The sequence below is a fragment of the Fulmarus glacialis genome, unplaced genomic scaffold, assembly GCF_000690835.1.
Source record: "Fulmarus glacialis isolate BGI_N327 unplaced genomic scaffold, ASM69083v1 scaffold38764, whole genome shotgun sequence".
Lineage (NCBI taxonomy): Eukaryota > Metazoa > Chordata > Aves > Procellariiformes > Procellariidae > Fulmarus > Fulmarus glacialis.
The window spans coordinates 107,107-129,490 of record NW_009209591.1 but is presented as its reverse complement, the minus strand read 5'-3'; the positions used below and the strand labels follow the sequence as shown (position 1 = coordinate 129,490).

The 22,384-nt window shown below is 36.8% G+C and overlaps 1 protein-coding gene across 1 annotated transcript in view; it reads left to right on the top strand.

The window, feature by feature from the left end:
• The window catches only part of KAT6B (K(lysine) acetyltransferase 6B), a 109,874-nt gene that overhangs the window by 40,777 nt on the left and 46,713 nt on the right, over positions 1-22,384 (top strand). Inside the window, exons 2-5 of the mRNA XM_009576879.1 lie at positions 12,490-12,598; positions 18,937-19,052; positions 19,208-19,289; positions 20,299-20,431. Of these exons, the coding sequence (XP_009575174.1) occupies positions 12,490-12,598; positions 18,937-19,052; positions 19,208-19,289; positions 20,299-20,431 (440 nt within the window). The remainder of the gene's footprint in view (positions 1-12,489; positions 12,599-18,936; positions 19,053-19,207; positions 19,290-20,298; positions 20,432-22,384) is intronic.

Below are 22,384 nucleotides of genomic sequence, written 5' to 3'. Positions count from 1 at the left end.
AAGCTATTATTGAAGTGATCTGTGTTTAGGCAAGTAGTTTTCAATGCCTTTTCTACACTCTTTAAAAATTCACTCTTTAAGTGATTTGCATCACTTAATTGATATTTCACCAATGCTTGCTTTTTGCAAGACTGAGGGAGATACTGTGCTCACCCTAAATGTAATTACTCATTTAAATTAGCTTTGCTGTTAAAAAATACCACATATAATTTTTTGTTTTCACGAAATTGATGGCATTCTTTCTTATGCTATAAGCATAGATGCTTAGTTGCAAGCATTTTAAATAAATACTGGAGTGTTAAGCCACCGAAGGACAAGAGCTGTAAATAATTCTTCGATTTAGACTGCTAAGAAATAGCAGTATAGCCAATCTCCTTGCTTGTGCCTTAGGATCCACTGTCTACTTGCTACTTCTGACTGGTTAAGGGAGATACTTTTCTCACACTAGCCTATAAGGGAGCCTAAAATATGTAGAGTCTGTAGGGATTGCAGGCTTCCTTCCAAGAGGTCAAGGTCAGAATTTTGTTGTATTTGTCTGCTAGTACTAAGCAGCTGAACAGTGAGTACATGAAGTGAAAAATTGACATACTTGTTTACTTGTCCCTTGGTCTTACAGGTTCATCCAGTCCTAAAGACTGTTGAGTGAGTTATAAAGGGTAGCTCTTGTCATGCTGCTTCTCTGTTTCCATATCGCATTTTCTCCTGTATGTGAAGGAAGACGCAAGGGAAAAATCTCTGCACAGAAAAATTTCTCATGAAGTGGATTCCTGCAGTATGTCTTACATGAGTTTATCAGTCTGTCTTGTCCCAGCCATACTCTGTACTCATTTGGAATTAGATCAAAGAAAGTGTTTTTGTGCTTGCACTGCACAAGAAAACTTGCAGTGGAAATAGTTTGAGTATTACAGATAAGACTTTTGTTTCAATGGGCAGTGGCCCTTAACTGTGGATGATGTTGTAGGTACAGGTTATTTCATTACTTAGTTCTGTTACTGAATGGAAACGAACAGGAATAGCTTCCTGTTACATTAAATAATCCTGTGAGTGTTGGAGGGAGGTTGATGCTAGAAGACTTCAATTTCAAACTTGGGCATGGTCCAATAGTATTTTTAGATTGATTTGCCTAAGTGGTGATTTTTTTAATACATTTTTTTCCTTCAATTACACCTTCTTGCTGGAGTGGAAGTTTCTTACCACCTTCTGTAGGCTATCAGCAATACGGTTGCTTTTTTTGAGGCAGAGCATAACCACCTTGAAGCACTGTTTAAAAATCCCTCACAAAATTACAGTGAACAAGCTGCTGGCTGAATGAACTTGCTATGACCTTTCTCCTATCCTTTTTTCCTGTTGTGCAAATTCTGATGCTAGGACTTATACACTTTCCCTGAGTAGTATGGCAATTTAATATTATTGGTAGGAGAGAGAATGGCCTCTTGGACTTCATGGGTTTTGTTTGATAGTACAGACATTGAAATAGTGTAGAAGATAGATTAAAACCAGGGTTTGAGAGCCTGACTAGATTTGTTTCCAGAAGCCATGCAATACAAATTGCTGCAATAATTTTTTTTTTTTTTTTCCTCCTGCCCCTGGCTTAAATGTAGTAGTTGAAGGCAAATCTCAAGCCCATTTCCTTCAAGAGACTTTCATTTAACTTTTATTTAATAGGCCTACTTGGAAACCTTTCTAAGAAAAGCTGGTCTTCTGTGAAATATTTACTGGTTTTGTTCTGAGCTGTTTGAGCTCTGGTTTACATAGCATGGCTAGTTAACAGTGCTTTATTATATGCTAATGGACATAATTTTACTGTATTTGTAAAATGAACTACAGTGATCAGGGTTTTTAATTATAAAATTACATTTTGATGGGGGGGGGGGCAATTTCTTCACAGTATGTCAATATTGAACATTACCTATACATATAAAGAAGCAGGGACTAATAGAACAGCCTGTTTCATTTGTTTGAAATGCCAGCCTCTTAGGTAAGCCCTTGGGGTATAGGGCTACTTTGCCTATTCACCTTTATTATCCCTCTGCCATGGATTTCAGCACTTGATTAAGTGAAAAACTGCTATTCTCCTAGGTCTCGTGTACAATATGCTGTATGTTCTTTATGGATCTGGCAGATTTTCAGTGGCATTGTGTCTTGAGCGATGGCTTGTAAAGGTAAATGCCTACAAGTGATTTCAGTGTCTTGGCTGTTGAATAAACTGCTTTCTTCTCTCAAGAATAAAGTTCAGTTCCTGTTGGGAGTGGGGGGGGGAATGAAGCTGTTAGCATTTAATCAGCTATTTGTCCAGTTTTCTCCCTCTTCAGAAAGGAGACCAGGAATGACTTTATTTTAAAATAAAAAAATAAATGAAAAATAGATTTTTTTTTTTTTTAATTATTATTTGGATTGCTCTGTGGCTCACCTAGTAGAGTAGTATCTTAGTGCCAGTGTTTTTACCAAATAAAAACCAGTGACTCAGCAACAGAAAAGTCAATGGCCTAGCTGCTGTCACTTGCTGCCCATAGGAATATAGGTGTTTAGCTATGTTAGTTCTCTACTTTTTGGACTTCAGTAAGAAAAGTGACCGTGTTACTTACAGTGACATTATTTATATTGCATCTGCTCCTAAGATAATTGTTCAAGCAGAAAGGATGTCAAGTTACATTCATGTGTTAAAACTAAATCCTTTAAAAAAACCAAAAAACAAAAAACAAAACAAAAAACCCCCCCAAAACCTAACCCCCCAAAAAACCCCAAACCAAACAAACAAAAACCAAAAAAAGACCCCAAAACCAAAACAAAACAAAAACCCCAAACGAAAACAACAAAACCAAAACATCGCGCTCTATTTAAAGCTTCCATTTCAAAATCACATCAGTGGAAGAAATCTAAAGAAATAGAAGAAATAGTTTTCTTGCAATCCCGTATCAGGTTCTGGAGTTTGCAGCCTTAATCATTTTGCCTTGGTCCTAATATTTTTCCTATTAGGTATGTGAGGCAACTAGGCAGGATATTTCTTGACTTTGTGTAGAAATTCAGCTGCTTCATCTTGAAGTAGAACGGGGCTCTTCTTTTATTTCAAGTTGCAATTCAAACACTGGCTCGGTCTTATAAAGCCCTACTTCTGTATTTAGTATAGCACTACTCAAATCTACATAGTGCTGACAGTAAACTTGCCCCAAAGAGTAAACTAAATAAAATGTGCATATGATCAATTTAATATGCAATTAAGCATTTTCCCTGAGCAATTAGCATCAAGACAACTAATAATTATCCTGTGCCACACTGCAAACATATTATACACGTTTATGTAGGATGACTTTGGTACTAAGTTATGAATAAAAATATGCATATACACAAACATCTGAGTAAACATAATATTACGGCAATGAAGTGTGTACTTTTCATACTGGAGTTTATTTAATCTGCCTAAAAGCAATATTTTTCCCTGAAGAATGTAAAAATTCACAGACCATGATCCCATGAGCATGTCAGTTGCATCACTGCTTACCTGCTCATGATTACATGTGTCACCTGCTTCATCCTAGTTGCATTGCAGTAACAGGTAGAGTTTGGACTTAAGAAATGCAATCCCATTCAAACAACTGTATATACATGTGACAAAAAACAATGGATTCCATGCCAAAAAATTTTGAAATCTCCTAAGCATATGAAGAAACTGAGATATATGAAGAAAATGTGAAAATAAGAAGCAAGCATGAGCCGGAGTGTAGAAAGCTAGATACTTACGTAATTAAGTTTACCTCTGAATGAATACCTAAAAGTGTACTTAAAGGTGAGATGATTGCAAGAGTTACATACTAATGATGTGGATGATGTGTGGGTTTTTTTAGCTACATGTTGTCAAACACAACGGACGGCATTGTGGTTGATGGTATAGAAAATGAGGTCATGATGGGGCTGGTAAGAATAGGTAATTGTTTTAAGGCTTAAGTGCATTGGTTTTGTGACAGAGTGCATGGCGAGTAACAGAAATATATGATGCTCTTAAGACATCTAGATGAATTTAAACGATTGAGTTTTGAGGGAGGTGTGAAGAGTGAAAACATTACTTTGGAAAAAGAAGAATTTGAGCTACATAAAAAGCAAAGGTATCACTTGGAAGATAACCTCATACTTCGACTAATGATTGCTATGTAATGCAACTTCGGGTACAATCTGGTTGGTTGGATCTGCAGTAGTGATTTCACTTTGGTCTGTGGGAATCAACAGACTACTTCAGAAAGGGAATGAAGAAAAGCAAGCCTGTTGTTGGTGGATAGCCTTCTTCATCAATCAACGAGCATCACTACAGCTGATGGAACTGAATAGACAAAAAGCTAACCTGCACCTTCATACTAAGGCACATGAAGTGATGTGGGGACCTGTGTTCAAGTGGGACACAACGTGTCCAGCGAGGTAGATGATACATTTTCCCGTCAGTGCTAGTTAAAATACTCTGGGAGACAAATTTCTAACATACAAGTTTGCATTGTAGGCTTGGCCATATTTTTGAGAGAGGGAAGGAAGACACAAGTTTTTTGGTTTTACCCTTCTTGGCTTTAAAAAAAAAAAAAGTTGTTTTAAGGATATTTCATGGAATTATTAGCTGAAGAACAATGAAGAAGCTAGGATTAACACTATGCTCTGCACACATCATTTCAGCTTAGGTTTGCAAGGGAACTGGTGTGCTCAGGTGAACAGAGTTCTTAAGCCTGTTTAAGGAACCGTAGTTTTCTTACGGGCTGAAGAGGGAGAGTGCTCCCCCTCCTGCTGTTAACTGGAGAAGTATGTCAGTTTGGATGCACTTTCAGGAGTTTCCCACCTCGTCAGCAGTGCAAGATGAAAACCGGAAATTTCACTTCCAAGATGACGATTCAAGAACATTATATGAGAGACGGTCTTTATATGTGTGCCCTCACAATCTTCACCAGTCATCTGCTGATTGCTCTGTGTGTGCACACAAAGTGGAGGTCATGGACCTGCAAGAATCTAGTATCACTGTTTCAGTTAGATGTTTTGAGGGTGTGTGAATGCAGGAGGACACGAAGGATTTTAAACTTCTTAGTTTTGCATAATTTACGTACCTCTGACAGTTACGTTGTATATCATAATTCCCATACAGACATACCTTTTGAAAGTACAGGAGGGGGATGTGAATAGAGAAAGCCACTGTGTAGTAAGGAAAACGGCATTTTATAGAGCAAAGGAGAACACGAATCTGTATTCTAGCAGTGAAGACACTCTTTTGCAGGAGGAGGAGAAGCTTCAGACTATAGTTCTTCCTCAACACACACTGTTTATGTAATCTATTGACTTAAAGGTGTGATAAAAAAAATTTGCACCCTGAACTGTCCTCTTTTCTTTAAACTGCCCCTGTGCTGGCTTTTGCTTTGTGTTCTCTGAATGTATAGGTGCTACACTAAGGCTTGTAGCAGGTCTAAGATTTTCACACTTCTGCAATAATAGCCTGTCAGCATGTTTTTACCATCATTTGAGTTAGTGTGTACTTTTTACCATGTGATACCTGTGTGGTACTGTAGAGCTAACATGGGATCTACTAGACAGTTGTCATTAAGAAGTTGTTTTAAAAAATAAAGTTTAGCTTACCTTACAATAACTAGTTCCTGAAACATGATGGATTTTTTTTCAGATGTGGAAAGTGAACTCAATTTTTTTACCCGCAAAATTGATGCAGTAAGGGGATTGCAGCTGAAAGTACTCATAATACCTTGCCTTGCCTGTGACCAAGAGCAACTGCTTCCGTAGCTGAGACTAGAAATCAGTATCTGTGGCTCATTCAGATTTTGTTTTTCAATATTAATTTTTAAAAAACAGTATTTAGAGATGCTTATTGGTGGTATTTCTTGTTCAAAGACTTCTTTTTTTCAAACTATGATGTGATGGTCAAAAAAAAAAAAAGGGGGGCAGATAGCCCATGAAGGTGCTTTGTGAAAATGTAGGTATTCTGAGAAAAGCAAGCGTGCTGCTTCTGTCCTTCCTAAGGCTGTAAAAATAGTTAAGTAATTGAAGTAAGGTAAAGATTGGGACCAGAACAGTGGATCCCTAATGGAGGTCGTGGCAGTTTCAGTTTTCAATAAAATTTGCCTCTCTATCCTGTTAACCCTGAAATTACTTGCATGCTGTTTCTATTCATAGAATAATAGAGATCTAGTATTTGTGAATCACACATAAGGATGTGTCTTGTCAGATGATGTTGAGGAGTTTCTGAAAAGGCATTGAGAGACGGTTGCAGATGGGAACAGTTGAGGCTTTTGGTTTACTGTTCAAACTTAAATTTCTTGGGAGTGTGTGTGAAACTTTTCATTTCTTTTAATGTGTGTACAACATTTAATGAGACTGGCACTTAACCATAATTGTGTGTACACAGCTAATGCCTAACAGTTTTCAGACAATCTGTTTAAAGCCTCAGAGTGCTATAGCAATGCAAATAGTAATCTCCTTGCTTTCAGTGGGATTTATAGTTGTGGGTAAAACTTTGCATACTCAAAAATAAGACTTTTCAGGATTTAACAATGTGACTTTTTGGGGAGTGGGATGCTAGAACGTTCTAAATGCTTTAAGAATTTCATGGGAATTACAAATGTAGTCAGATGAGCATGTCAATTCCACAAGTACAGAAACTACAGTTGAAAAAAAATTGTTATTTTGGGCCAGAGTTTTGAGACAAATTCTGGCATAAGGTAACAGAAGTCCAGCTGAATTTTTATCAAGGATTCATTTTATGCAGTGGCAAAGCCTGTTAGTTTCTCAGAATAGATAGCTGTGATTCCTTAAAATAAGTAAATAAAATCATTTACTGGTTGCATAAATGACTTCTAAGTCTTTGCTTAAATATGGAAACTGCACTGGTTTAACTAAATGCTAACACCATGTTGTTATTTCTAAATTAGTATGATTTTTGTGTGGACCAATCTCAGGATTTGCAGTATATGTGAAGACTGTGAGAAAGCAGTAAGGATAGTGGGTCCTTAATGTTTCAGAACTTGTAAACTGTGCTAAGTAGTTGAAAGTTATGTTTCTTTTTTTTGTGTGTGGGGTTTTTTTAAATCAATTACAAAACACCTCCTGAAGTCACCAGGACGAGTATTTTTCGTTATTTTTAGTCTTCATCTGTAGCACAAACTTACTAAGCATGTTTTTTCTTGCTGTTTTCTGAAGTGACTGAAATGACAAAGCTATAATCAAAATTTAGTGTACACACATTCATATAATTTTTAGTGAAAATGGTCTAAAGTGTTAGGATAATCACAAACAATTATTGTCTAAAATAGGTTTATAAATGTTAAGAAATTACATTTTGGGGGTGTGCTTATTCTAAAATAAAAATTGGGGTGTGGGGGAGGAACCTGAACTTTTTAAGGTAAGGTTGCTGTAGCATCCAATGCTCCACTGACATCTTCAGTGCTCTAATTGAGTCCTTGCCAGTCTGTGGACATGGGGCTAGCATCCTTCTTAGGCCTCACAGTATTCCTTGGGTAGCCCATGTTTTTTTCTAATTACTGCAGTAACCAAATCTGGAAACACGAATCTCTGCTCTTTAATTCCCTGTTCTTTCTGCTCTGCCAAATGTTAAAGTTGGATGATATTTTAGATTCATTATGGTGAATGATGTCGCTCATGCATTTTCTCTTTTCCTTTGTTATGTGGGTGGTTGCTCTTCCTTCCTTTTTCTACCCTGTATCAAATGCATGCAAGAGGATGAGCTGTGATGCTATCCTTCCCACCTCACCTGCTGCACCAACTTGCAGTCTCCCCTTGTCCTCTCCGCTGCCCCCCGCCAGATCCCCATTCCTGCTTTGCATGGTGGGGTAACAGCTCAAAAATCTTCCTTCTCCCATCACTCAGGTTGAGGATATGTAGGCACACTGACGTCAAATCATTAGTGGGTTTGCATTGCCCTCCTGACGAAAGGCAGTCGCTTTCGAACTTGACTGTCTGATGGTCTTCAATCTTTCTCTCTAGATACTTAATGGCGGGCACTTGAATATGATACTTGTTCTGATAGTTTTGGTTTGTTTGTGGGGTCTTTTATGCAGCGCAAAAAAAATCATAGTGTAAATGGTATACCAAATTTTTGTTGGGAATAACTGAGCTGCAGACCTTACTACTTCCTTCATCTTTTTAGTGCCCTTTTTAGGAAGGTGGTGCATTTATGAGATCAGAAAAAGGGTTTATCTAATGCCTAAAGCAGACACACTGAATGGGGCCTGCTAAATAGTCTGTGATACTCTTTTTAGTAGGCCAGTCTCTTGAAAACGCACCTGCATAGCTTTTGTGGTTCACACAGCTTTTATGACAGTGTTCTGATCAGCTGAAGCAGTGGTCATTCGTAAGAATAATTTTGCCTCTGCATTTTTGCCTGAAGGGAAGGGGGGAGACTTCCTGCTGTGAATGTTAAAAATAATGCCTGGTTTAACGTTTGTACTATATGTGTAGCAGGGTTAAATAGGTATCTTCTACCGAGCTCTATTCATTTGTCAATGTAAAGTAATACAATCTGTTTAAAACTCGTGTATGTTTAAGAAATTTATATACTGCATTTTACATCATAATCCTTTCTTTCCTACTTACTGTAGGAAACTAAGAAGGTAAACTTGGGCAGATGATCACAATGTGTGCATCATGAGGGTTTCTGAGCCAAAATTCCTGATGACAGTAAAAATATCGTGGTATGGTACTTGATTTTAACGCTATTTAGAGGATTGATGGACTGCGGTGGTTGGATGGATGATGTTTTAAAGGATTGATTGACTATGACAGTTGGATGTATGATGCTTAAATAAGTATTATTCAATTTCTAATTGAAAAGTAAAATAAAAAACCCACCTGTTTACAGGTGCTGAGTCGATGGTCTGTTGTTGCTTTATGGTGTATAATATATTTTAAAAAAAAAAAAAAATCCTATTGCCTTGACTGCTTTTTGTGAAGCTTCAGTTTTGAACACAACTGCATGTTGGCATAAAGCATGAATTTTCTGCAAATTTGCCCCTACTGCAACCGTAAATACAGTTTTTTGAACAGGGCAGCCTTTTAAATTTGGATGTGCAATTTCTAGTGACCTAGAAAACTAAACCCTTTTGAAAGTTGTAGTTTACCTTGTTCCCAAAATTAAAGGAATGAAAAATTCTTCTCAGCTTATTAGCTCTGTTGAAGAAATAATAGTATGTTACTGGAGAAGCGTTATTCAGGCCTATCTTCAGTGACAGAGCAGATACCATACTCTTAAAGTTTTTGTAACACAATTATTAATGTGGTTCTTAAATATTAGATGAAAAAGTTTTTTTTAACTGAGGTTGAATAACAAGAAAAATATTACTGGTTCATCTGGTATAAAATACTGCAGTGTTGAATAACTGGCCATACTAGTTCCTGTAAGAGATGAAATGGAATTAACCTTCCTGGTAACTATTCATTGTTTTTCAGAAGGTAATGATACTTGATTGCTGTATTTTAGAAGAGAAACTAGTGATTAAGAAAAGAGATACAGGTAGGAGAGGCATTTCTGTTCGGATTATATTCTGACCCAGTCAAAAAACCAACCTCTCCCCGCCCCCCCCCAAAAAAACCCAAAACCAACCCAACCCAAACAAACAAACCAACCAAAAAAAAAACCCCAAACAAACAAAAAACAAACAAAAACACCACAACCCAAACCCCACTTAGTTTATCCTAATTGAGACAGTTGTGAGCCAGAATGAATTTAGTTTTGCTTTGACTGTGCAAGCTAAAGCAATATGAAACTAGGTTTTGTTTACTGTGCTGACAAGAGTGTGTGTATTTTTAACTTTCACTAGCTCAGAGATCAGACCCAGTAATACAGTTATTAATGTAAATGGCTTCAAAATACATACTGGAGCGTGTAAGTTTCTTGAAAACTTGTGTGTGAAATGATAGGACTTGCAAGCTCTCTATTATTAGGTTTGGTATGGGAACATCAGTCTCTGTAGCCCTGAACTGCCAACAACCTTTGTCCTTTATTTTACCTTCAGTTAAAAACAAAAAAAAAGGGGGGGGGGTGTGTGTTTGAAATAGGGAAGTAAATGAATGTTGGCTAATGGCCATGTCTTTTCCTAGAGCAAGAAAAAAAAAATCTTGGAAGGATAAATGAGATTGTGGATGTGGATTTGAATGATATGTGATGTTTTGTAAATTATTTATCAGAGCGAGCCTTTCTGAAATGGTTAAAGCACTGTTATATCAAAGGGAAGGAGAATGGTGTGGTGGCCAAGAGGAGATTTTTACTGGATTCCACTAGAAGAATAATCTTTCTTTTAAAATTATCTGTATTAAACTTTAAGTAGCAGTTAAGAAATGTCCACAAGATGCTGCAAGTGAACAGTTGTGTTTGGATAGCTCTGGACTATTTTTCTGCTGCTGATTATTGGTGTAGTTTATGTGGGGTTTTTTTTTTTTTGTTAATATCATTTTACTCCAAATACAAGTCTGTTTAAAAGTATAATGATGGGACAGATCTGTTGAATTATGGTATCTTACTGGCAAGAATAGTAACTAACTCATTTTCTTTTATTTGTATATGCATTGTTTTTAACTTGCAAGTGAAAAATTCTGCAGGTAATTAGTATATCTTTTCCCATGTGTAGAATTACTGATTTCATTCAATGCTGTCCTGCCAAAACTGACAAAGAATATCAGTAATTTTTTTTTATTTATTTTTTGAAGCATGACTAAATTGGAAATCTGCCAGTTTTGTAACTTCAACAATTATTTTTGTCCAGGTGGCAATTTAATATTTCAGCTATCCATATAATCAATAATAGAGGTCTTAGTAAGACTAAGGACTGCAGATGATGCTTGTTCCTATTAGTTATAAGAAGGTAATATTGCATTTCCCTTTTGTAGTTTATGGAAGAGAACAGACATCTCCATACTTATGAAAAGTCTTTGGCTGTGGTCATCTTTTATGTATATTCTTTGGGGTATACAAGTATGTCAATATTCTGATAATTGGATTGTGAAGAGGTGAACAGTGAGCAGACCTTCTGAGGACTAAGCTTTCAGAAAAAGTACTATGCCTCAGGGTATGTTTATATGGAAGTTTCTATGGTTGTAGGCTAGGGTAAGGATATGTGTGCTCCTCTTGGCTGGGTAGGACAACTTTACCTTGCTGGTGTCAGTATTATTTGGAATCTGCTGCTTGATTTGAGATGATCATAAAGCTCAGTAATATAAACCTAGTTTCAGTATTTCTGTATTATGTTGTGTTGAGGTATAAGGGCATATCTACACGGAACTGATGCCTTCTCAAGAATACCCCTAAAAATAAGCATTCCCCACTTCCCAGAACTGTAATGGAATACAGATTCGTAGGTCAAGTGAAGATGGTCTGTCAGCTTTCAAAGTACTCTGGCACAGAGTGGAAATGTAACAATTGAAGGTGAAAACAACAAATAATTACTTTTATGTATAAAACTAACAGCATTGCTTAGCTAAATCTGGAAACTATGAATTTGCAAAAGAAACTATTTTACTTTTTGAGTTGTTGTGATACTAGCTGCTAGAAGCCAGTCTGGGAAGGTATTCTTATTTGAGTATCCCACTTGAGAAATAGTTGCACATCATTTTATTTGTTATAGATCTGTTTACAGATACTTCTATGTAGGCATTAATACATTAATATTTTGGATGATGCAGGTAAGTAGTTTCATTAAAGCTCTAAAACTTACTGCAGAAACTGGGGGTATTTAATCTCTGATAGTTTGTCACATAGATTAGGAAGATCAGGAAGTAAATTTATATCAATTCTTAAGACTTTATCTGAAAAGTTCTGTGTATTGCTTCCAAACATTGAAAGATTTGCATGTTTTTGTTTTCTTTTTATTCCTATTGTGTGTCATAACTGAGGGGACTCATCAGACGGGAATGGATAACTGTTGATCTGTTGAATCCGGTGTTTTTACCTGAAAATGGTAATTTCAGAGGGAGATGTGAGTTGTATTGGATGGAAGAGTAATAAAGTATGTCTTAAATTTGAGAGTTTTTGTAAAAGTTCCTGTTTTTCTTGTGGAAAGGAACTATATTAATCTGTAATAAAGGCCAGTTTGCATCTTAATCTTTTAGCACTATTACATCTGAAGACCAAGGGATTGTGTTCTGGAGTTGAAATTTTATGTTTAAGAATAGTGTCCTAAGTTCTAATTTTTCCTCATTTTTGTTAACACTAGTCTTGTATTGGAGAGGTTTACATGGCCCAGTACAAGGTGGCTTATTATGGGCCAACTTAACATTTATGAATTATGTTGAGGTAACAAACTTTATTATTCCGAAGTTAGTAAAATGGACATTTGTCTTGGTAATTAATACGTGGTATAACAAAATGTCAGGTAAAAGTGAAAGAAAAAAAGACCACTGGGGCTTTTTGTTTGATGGGTTTTTTTTTTTTTGGGGGGGGGGGGTGTTGGTTGTTTTTGGGTTTTTTTTTTTTGCTAGCTAACTCTGTCTATTTATTTTTAAATCTAGCCACGAGCTGATCCCATCCCGATATGTAGCTTTTGTTTGGGAACGAAAGAATCAAATCGTGAAAAAAAACCAGAAGAGCTATTGTCTTGTGCAGACTGTGGCAGCAGTGGTAAGTTGGCTGAATTTACAAATACTAGAAATGTTTGCTTAAGTCTGATTTTAAGGTATTAAAAATATTTTAAACTTCTGAATTCATCCTCTCTTTGGACATAGATTGAGAACTGAAACAAAGCAGGGAGTGGAAGAGACTTTTTTTTTAACTAAAATTTTGTCATCTGGATAACTAAAAATGAGAAGTGTGAAATTCATCTTTATGCCAAAAATATAGCTCTGCTGAGTAAATTAATAGGGAAATCACACTTGTAGAATACAGGAATTCTGTTATTGTTTGGGATCTATGTTTGATCTGAAAACTCAGTTTTGCATTGTGACATCAAATGATGATCAAGAATTTTGCTTGCTCAGATTTGCAACATTTCAGAAGCTGAGGCGTAATCATAATAATAAAGGCTGCATAGCAGTCTTTGCTGTTGCGTGTCTTGTGTATCCAATTCATTATTTTATAAAATTCTTTTGTTACTCAAGTGGGAATTTGAATAGTATTTCAGATAGCATACTAAAGCTGTTAGGCACCTGTTAGTTGTCAGGCACAAGATAGTGACTCTCTATTGATCATATGTACCTTGCTCCTGTGTGTTGCAGCAGCTCTTGCAGACTCCATATGGCTGTTCTGAATGCAGGTGCTTCCCTTAAAGTGAGCAACTAGGTTAACTTTGAAAATTAAATACTGTAGTACACTGCTGCTTTGTGCAGTGCTTGTGCATGGATGATACCAAACGTGTTTTTGGCCTAGGTTATTCCTGATTCTCAGAGGGATTTGGCTAAGAAACTTGGGCAAATCTCTTTAACAACACTATGCCATAAAGCTTTTTCTGGTGCAACTGTAGGGGGATGTGAAAATCCTCTGACCAGTTTAGCTATTCTGAAAAAATCCCCTATGGAAAATAGCTTTGTGCTGGAAGATGAGTTATTTGGCCAATACAGTTTGTCAGTTGAGTAGTCTGCTTTTGTTTAGCTGTGCCAGTAGAAAAACTTTCTGCTCCCATAAGCTTACAGCTGCATTGGGAAGTACTTTTGGTAACGCTTTGCAATGTAGACCATCCTATCCCAGCTGAAAGACAAAATAACAGTGCTGCTTAAAGTCACAGGCTGCAACATCCAACTGCTTGGTGCTACCCCTTTGTGCTGGCACCTGGTTGCATATAAATTGGATTGAGGAACAAATGTAGTTGAAAGCCAAGTTTGATCAGTTCCCCAGTCTAGTTCACTGCAGAGCCATACCAACTTCTGTGCCAGAATGAAGAACAGGGAAGTGCTGGGGAGGGAAATGAGTAGAGAAGTGGTCTGCATAAGCCAGCACTGCTTTTGAGAAGGCTGGAAGTGAAAATACTGTTTTGGTGTCTTTGAATTCAGAGTCCATATGTATCATCATTTTGTAGGTGTGCTGAAGACAGTGTATCTTGGGTACTGTGATAGCTACATAAGTACTTAAGTAAAAACAAAACAGTGTGGATCAAAAATGTGTTTTCAGTTAATCAGGGTATGCTTTTGGTTGTGTGCTTCTGAATCTGTCACCCCAGAGAGATTCTTTGTATTTTAGCCAGTGTATTTTTTAGTATACTTAAGCAAATGAGTAAACCATGAAGTAAGTTTTGCCCCAGTATGCAAAACCAAACCCCATAGATTTTAAACTGTCTTCCTTTAGTGGTTTACAGGTTTCCTGTGCCGTCAAATCTGTATTCTAATATTGGAAATTTAATAGGATTTGTGTTTGGTTAGGCTCTGGTACGCAGAGTTTACATTAATCAGGTGAGCTTACATATCAGCTACACTTCCGTTGTGTAATAATCCTCTGGTAGGTCTAAGACGCTTTAGAATTGAAAGTCTTGACTTTCATGGATCAGCTTCCATTTGAATTAACACTGATACATTCTCTCTGCCTCATTAAGACTAAATTATCTTTAATTAGTTCCTCAGATGTGTTAGATATGAAGAATGAAATGGTGAGACTGCCAATCAGATTGCTGGATGGTTAAACTTTAGCTACTGATGCCTAACTAAAATAGAAGCCAATCTCAGTGCATTTTATAAATAACAAAACTTCACTCAAGTGGAGGTTTATTGTAATTGGATTTGTAATTCTGCACATTGCAGTGTATCTCAAAGCTGGTCTTGCTGTCTAACAAACATAAAAGAAATTGCATGTTGTGCACAGCAAGCAAATTGTTCAGTTGATCAGAGATTAAATTGCAGTGCCCACTACTGGCATGTCTGCTTTCTTTTATGTTTTTGTGTCAGTTGCTTGTGTTTCTTCAGGTAATGCTTCTGCATTCTGAAAGCAGAAACTGTCTGGATATTTGCACATTTCATTGATATTACTCTTATTTTGTGGTATTTGGGCAGTGAAAACGAAATGCCCTGCTATGTCATTTTGCACAGGGCATTGTCTAAAGGATTAAGATAAGGCATGTCAGATGTGAGAAAACAAATCCTATTACAAAAGCAAACATTTCTTCTCTTCCTCCCCCCTCCCCTCCCCCCCCGCTTTTTTCCCTATCTTTTGATTTTGAAAAATCGATAGACTTGAGAACTGGAATCAACTCTACTTCTATTTTCCCAATTGAGAGGTGCAGAAGCAATTAAAGAGCTGCTGCTGCCAGATTTTAAAAGGGAGTTGAAGTTTTAGAAAGAGGAGGAAAAAAAAAAGTTGAGTTACTGGGGAACTATAATAAATATTTTAAAAAAGGGGGCAAAAATAGCTAAAAGTAGAATTCCTGTGGGTGCTGTCCTTTCAAACAAATAGTATGTTAGGCTGAGAAGGCAAGAGGGTTACCGATCAAAGATGGGTAGGGTAGGCTGGAGAGCAGAACAAGTGGGCCTGGTGGTGTTGGGTTAACGGTTGGACTTGATGGTCTTAGAGGGCTTTTCCAACCTTAATGATTCTGTGATTCTATGAACAAAGACGTCAGAGTCAGGTCAAGAGGAATAGGGACAGAAAATATTTGGAAAGGACTGTGCAGAGATTGCTTTATAAAGGAGATTTAGGGTACACTTTAAGAATACGGGAATATGGGAATTGTCTTAATTATTGCCGTCTGTGGGAGGATGTTGGCTAGTTGGATAAAATGAATTGCTAAGAAACCTGCAGGTGGAAAAACCTACTACATGCCCAAGATAGGTGCACTGATCCTCTCTGCTCATAGGTAAAGTCACCCTAAATAATAATGCTTTCTACCTAAAAGGTTATCAAACACAAGGGGTTTTTATGTGAATTATCTTATACATTAGTTCCCAACATTTGTATCAAAGTTAAAAATAACTGGAGATATTAGCATATCTAATTTAGCACTGTACATAATTGTTATTACTGATACAATGCTTGTTCTTTTTTTTGTCAAATCCTTTGAAGAATAAACAAAGCCCAAATTTGCAACAAGGAAACAAAAGTGGGCGGGTTAAAGGAGTTGCCTTCAGTCACAAAGGAGTGAGACATTCTGTTTTAACTTCCTCATCTCACCTATTTCTGCCACATCAACGAATCGCAAATCTTAACCTTTTCTAACTGGGATGGATAAGAATCAATTTTAAAGCATTTAATTTTTAATGGCTTTATTTTAAAGTAAGCCTATGTATATTCCTGGTGGAAATTGCCAGCTTTCAAAGGTCTAAATTTCCAGTAATCTGTTAAACTTGTGTGCTACATGAAAATATCGATGCTGCTGAGGTTAAAGGAAGTCAAGTGATTGAACCAAGAGAAATTACCACCTGAAACACTTCAAACTAGAGCTTGATCAAGTGTTGAAAACCTCTTGGCAAATGTATCAGCTTCTGGATATGGAGAAGATAGTATGTTCTCGATTTTAGCTTAGATCAGTTAGAGATGAAATACTGCGAATTTTGAAGCCAGAAACATGCTTTCCCTCTTCAACTCCTTCAAATTTAAAGAAACTAGCTGTAAAATCACTGAAGGTCACAGTGACTCCATTTAACTGACTACAGAAATTTGTTAGACTACGAAAAGTAGTTAGACAGAGTCCCTTTTAAAAGTGAAACCTGTGTTGATTACCACTTCATGTCTGGTAGGCATTACCCTCTACTTGTTATTATTATATTTTTACTGTTAATTTGTGTCCAAAATGAAGAGTGTAAGTATTACCAGCTATTAAAGTACAATACCATATGGTATTTTGAAATCTGAAAATTTCTGTGCCGTCTCTGCTAGTGCATACCTACGAAAGACAGTAGAAGAACATGGCAAATGTATAGTGATGATTCCGATTTGTACTCTTCCAGCCTCTAGTTATTTGTGGCTCAAGGACTTGGAGTTGCAGGCAAAATCTTCATATTTAATACCAGTGGATTTTTTTTTTTCTTGAATTTTTGTCTGATAGTAAAATCTAGCACTTAAGGATATTAACAAATGTATTAAGCTGTGTAATTGCTTGAATGAGAAATGTTATGTTGGTAGATAACAGAGAAATGAATTAACCCTGTTACACCTAATCTGTGCATAGTTACCAACCAGTGAGAATGGATGTTCCTTATGTTTATACTTCTCAGTTATTTACTTAAGGCAAAGTTAAAATCAACAATTTAAACCACAACTTACTTGCTCCTTGAAGTAAATCACTTCTGTGCAGGGTAGATAACTGGAATTAAATGTACTTATATAGAGGTAATTGGTTTATGATTACACTTTAATGTGTTAATATAGTTGTTAAGTCATGGTTGATGAAATAAGTCTTTCTGTGATATTGATTATTAATATCAGCCACTCTAGGGAGCTTTTTTCTTACTTCTTAGCAGATTTTTTTAAATGAAGCATTTGTTAAGGTTTATTGAAGGGAACAGTGTAGCATTGAACTCAACTATGCAGTTACAGAGTATATTTGTCACTTTCAAGAAAAATAGTCACTTTAAGTGCATACTTGGTTTTAACCACAAAAATTTGTTAATGTCTCTTAAACTGTATGCCAAGAATCAAATGGCAATACTTTTTCAATATCTTTGATTTTGAAGCTACTCTTTGAATTTATTATTGATTGTTCTGTACTAATAGATTATATTCCTGCATTTTGTTTTGAGAATATGCTATATTTACACAATTTCAATTGTCTTTTAAAGTTTAACGAAAAGTGGATTAAGCCTTGGGTGCATTCAATAAAAGGAAATAAAATCTGAAGTTTGCATTTATTAAAGTGGCTTTTGCATTCCATCAGTCATCTTTGCCATTCATGCCTCAGTCCATTAGAAGATGAAAATAGCAAATGCTTATGGATTAGCCTTGTTTGTGGTGGTTTAGCTCAGTCTTGGACTGAGAAACAGCATATGGAGAAAGTCTTGAATCACCATGACTAGACCTGGAAGAAAGCACATGTCCCGACTCTGACAGTGAGAAGAAAGCATCTTTCATGCGTATCACATCACTGCAGCCATCTATAAGTGCAGCATGGCATCAGGGATTCTTACCTCTCTGACAACTTGTGGGTTGATGTTCTTGATAATCTCTGAATATAATACTGGCAAAAAGTGTTTCCCTCGGAAGGCTTATCCCTTTATATTTAGCAGTGCTTTTATCTTTCCTGGATTAAGGGTAGGCTCTGTTGAGGTTGTTGAAGATATAAAAAATCACTGCCAGAATTGCCTAAGGTGTTGTATGTGTTGACTTGTCTGGTATCTTGTATTAATTGGAAAAGCCATGTAGGCCTTCTAGGTTACCATGAAAAGAGGATGGTCCCACCAGGGAATAAAATACAGTTTCATGGGAGGTGGTAGTTCAGCTGCTCTTCCCCCCCCCCCCCCACTGTTTTAAATCTTCCTTTGCAGTAAGCTTTTCTTGTGCCAAATGCCTGCTTCTTTTTTTTCCCCTCTTCTTACTGCTCTCAAATTCTTCTTTGTATATAATTAAGTAATAAGTTACAATGAAAAATGCATATAGTTTGACTATTAAGTAGTGGTGGTAGATACTTAGTATATTTAGAAAAATAACTAATACAGTTTTATCTAAAGACTTCTTCTGTTTATGTTGCACTGCTATAAAAGGGGAGTGGAGTCAGGTTTGTAAAAATACTTTTTTCAGAACCAATGGCAGTTTAATATGCTGTGGAAATAACCTAGTGAAAATAAAAATTCAATTTCATTTCCTTGTGTAGAGCATTCATAGGTGTCAGTTAACAGTAGAAGTCAACTTTCTACCTCTCTTCATAAGTGAGTTTTATGGAAGTTATTCTGTATCTTTGTATGAAGTAATGAGTTAAATAATGTGTTGCAAAGTTCTGAAAAGCTGGTGCTTGCAGGGTTCTGGTAGTGCTGGCTACATCCTGTTGAACTTAAGAATCCATCTTACCAATCTTAAATCTCAAGCTTTAAATGTTTTGGTTTTTTTAGGACATCCATCATGTTTGAAATTCTGTCCTGAGTTAACAACAAATGTGAAGGCTTTAAGATGGCAGTGTATTGAATGCAAGACGTGCAGTGCATGTAGGATCCAAGGCAAAAATGCAGTAAGTTACTGTTGAGTATTATCTGACTTTTCTTTGTTTACCATAGCTCTATACTTAGCACATGTGCAAATACAAATCACTGATGTACAACTTCAAGCAATGCTGTATTAAGTTTTTTTTTCCTCTTCCTCCCCTCCCCTGCCGCCCCCCTTCAGGATAACATGCTTTTTTGCGACTCCTGTGATAGAGGGTTCCACATGGAGTGCTGTGACCCACCACTTTCCCGAATGCCAAAAGGTGATAATAAAAATCCTTTCAATGAAAATACTTTCATTCACAGTCTTTTCTCATATTAAGTGACCAAAAGGTCTTGAGCATGCTAATTATTTTTGCATTGGTAAACAGTATGATTTCAATCATGTCAAAGCCAATACTTTATTTTTCTTTACTTGAGGTTTTTTTTCCTCAGGAAAATAGTAAAGGTCTATGGTCAGTTGACCAGATGAATTCACTGTGTATTGAGTTGTTGGCCAATTTATTGAAGTTTTACAAAGGCTGTTAAAATGTTTGGAGTATATACACTGACAAAGAAGTCCTTAGAGCAAGTGAAAGAGCCTGCTTCTTCATGCCTTTCGTAAGAGTAATTTAAAAACAGACAAACAAATAAAACACCTGTGTCTTGAGGTTCTCTAATCTCTAGATTTCTGATATATAGCACCTCTCACTTGTGCTCTCACATCTTTATGGCTTTCCCTATTTAATCTTAAAGTTACACTAAAAACTTTTTCCAGCTTCACCCCGCCCTCCTCCCCAAATCCCCAGCCTTATCTATAATAAAGAAGTGTTCAGACATGGTTATCTAACACTAAAAGAATGCCAGATTGAAGTTGTTGTATATTAAAACAAACATAGCTAGGTGTGATCTGGTATTTTCTTTAGCGCACTCTAGCCTAGATTGCTTTGTAACGCACATGTAATTTTTTTCCCCATCTTAATTGTGTCTGAAGAAAGATCTAGGTAGTATAAGGAGGGACAAGCTAGAACAGAAATTCTTCTAAGAACCCGTTTGCTCACAATCTTTTCTGTGATCCTTGTTGCCTCTTTTTCCCCTTTTCACGAGCACTTTGCTTTCAAAAATTTCAAAGTATGGGTAGAAGTGGATCGCTTTTCTCTGTCCACTTCCCCTTCCCTATGTCCTGTTATAACATAATTTGTTAACCTTGTGTACTTGGCACTTGTGTTGGTAGACACCTGCAGTACAGATTAAATAAACTGTGTACAATTAAACTTTTTTTCCTTTATGTAGGGATGTGGATTTGCCAGGTCTGTAGACCAAAGAAGAAAGGGAGAAAGCTACTTCATGAGAAAGCTGCCCAAATAAGGCGACGATATGCAAAACCTATTGGACGACCGAAAAACAAACTAAAGCAACGAATGTTGTAGGTTTATCTTGAATTTTTTTTTAATGTTGCTGAGAATGTAGTCAGATAAGAGTTGATGCAGGTTCAACTACAGTTTTTTTTAACTGTATTTCAAGTTGGGGAAAGTAGCTGACGACTATTCTAGTATATGCCTTTCAGCCCAATGGCCAATAACTTCTTGATTATAGTGAGTGCTTTTTATGTCATGTCAGAAGGTGGTGAAAAAAACTTCCTGTAACTTACTTTTCTAGATCCCGTAATTTTTTAACAAAACTTGTACCTATAGCAGATACAAATAAAAGTCTGTATGATAATATATGCCACAGCTGTCTTTTAAGTGTAACTTCAAATAATTGAAGTACGTACAGAATCTATACAAAGTGGATAACAGTTGCTTACATCCAACTTCAGGAGACTATTCTGCTCAAAGACCTGTTCAAAAGTTGTATAAAGATGACTTTATTAGTTAACATCAGCTCACAAAACCCATTCCAAAAAGCAAACTATGCAAGTACTACGGAAGTTCTGGTTTCAGTGGTACTCTGGAAGAAATTAGTACTTGAATTCTGCTGTTAAGCTGCCACTGGTTACTAGGGGAAGAGGTTGCAATTCCTCTTGCTTCTCAGGAATGTGTTTATCTAAGACAAGAGCGCGCTGTAATTCTTTTGGCATCTGTCTTTCCAGGGAACACTGTAGGTGGACATCTTGAGGCTTGGTTGGAGGATTGTTTAAGTAGCGTTTAAATGCTGACTTGACATTACACTGAGTGTTAAACAGGAACAGATTCTGTGTTAACTCCAGTAGCACATTGCCCTCCATCACATGTTCCTATCCGCATACACCAGCCTTCTCCTCCTATTTAACTATCTGTTTGGCCATGTCAACTCAGCAGCTGAGAAGCTTCCCAGCTCTTATCTACTACTTGTTCTGTCATGTGGCTGTTACCCAACCATTTTTCTCTATAGTCTAAACACCTGTCTCGTATTCTTCAGAGTTGCACAGTAGCTGCTGTAAAACTTTGCATTTTGCAAAATAAGGATTTCCGGAGTCAATGGAGCCAACATGTAAAAATAGAAGGGGGGAGGGGGGAAATATACTCACAGTACTAGAGTACAGCACACTAGTCAAGTTGGTATACTTGGTGCTGTGCAGCTTGCTGTATTCTCTTTCCCCTCTCTCTCTGCCAGGATCCCTTGTCTTGCCTTTTTGGTCCTTGTCATAAAGTTCAGTGTATGTTGCTCTAGGAAGGTAGTACAGGACAAGGATGAAGTGTGGTGCTACATGAAAGTAAAAGATGTAGTTGTAGTGGCTCATGAGAGCATGCTGTTAAAGGAAGACTAGGTGAAACATTCTTTTACTTCCCCGTTCTCCTCTTAACTAAATAACTTAGGAATTTGGACGTCATTGAAATAGCCACACAACTTTCAGTGTTTTAACTGAAATTCTTATATATCATTATGTGTGCATAATAAAAATATTCCCTCTATCTCTAGCTACACCTCTGGCTCTAGCTATACCTCTGGTTTTACCCCTCTGAAAACTCCTAAGCCTTCAACTGGAGCTTAGGGTTGTAATATAGTAATGCCATCTTACTTCTCTAAAAACATGTCCCTGATTTGGGTTCCCACAGTGGTTTTGGTAGGAGTGTCTCTCTGACATAGTGATTCTGCTTTTCCTCCTTCCTCATACACGTAGAAGAAAGGTTGGAAAGGTTGCGAGGATTTTACTGTTACATTTTGCTAATGGGATTCTGAGCTACAACTTTTAAAATAAATGTTGTGCTAAAGGATGCAGAAGTCTCTTAGCATTGGGTGATGATTATGAATATTTTTATAAAGATTTTCTTTTCTGTGTAGCTTGTGAGCCACATGAGCATGTCAGAGTAGTACTTGGGGGGGTTCTTTGTGTAATAAGTATTTGCAATACTGTGGGCACATTTCTATTACTTCAATGTCTAATATACATAAAACA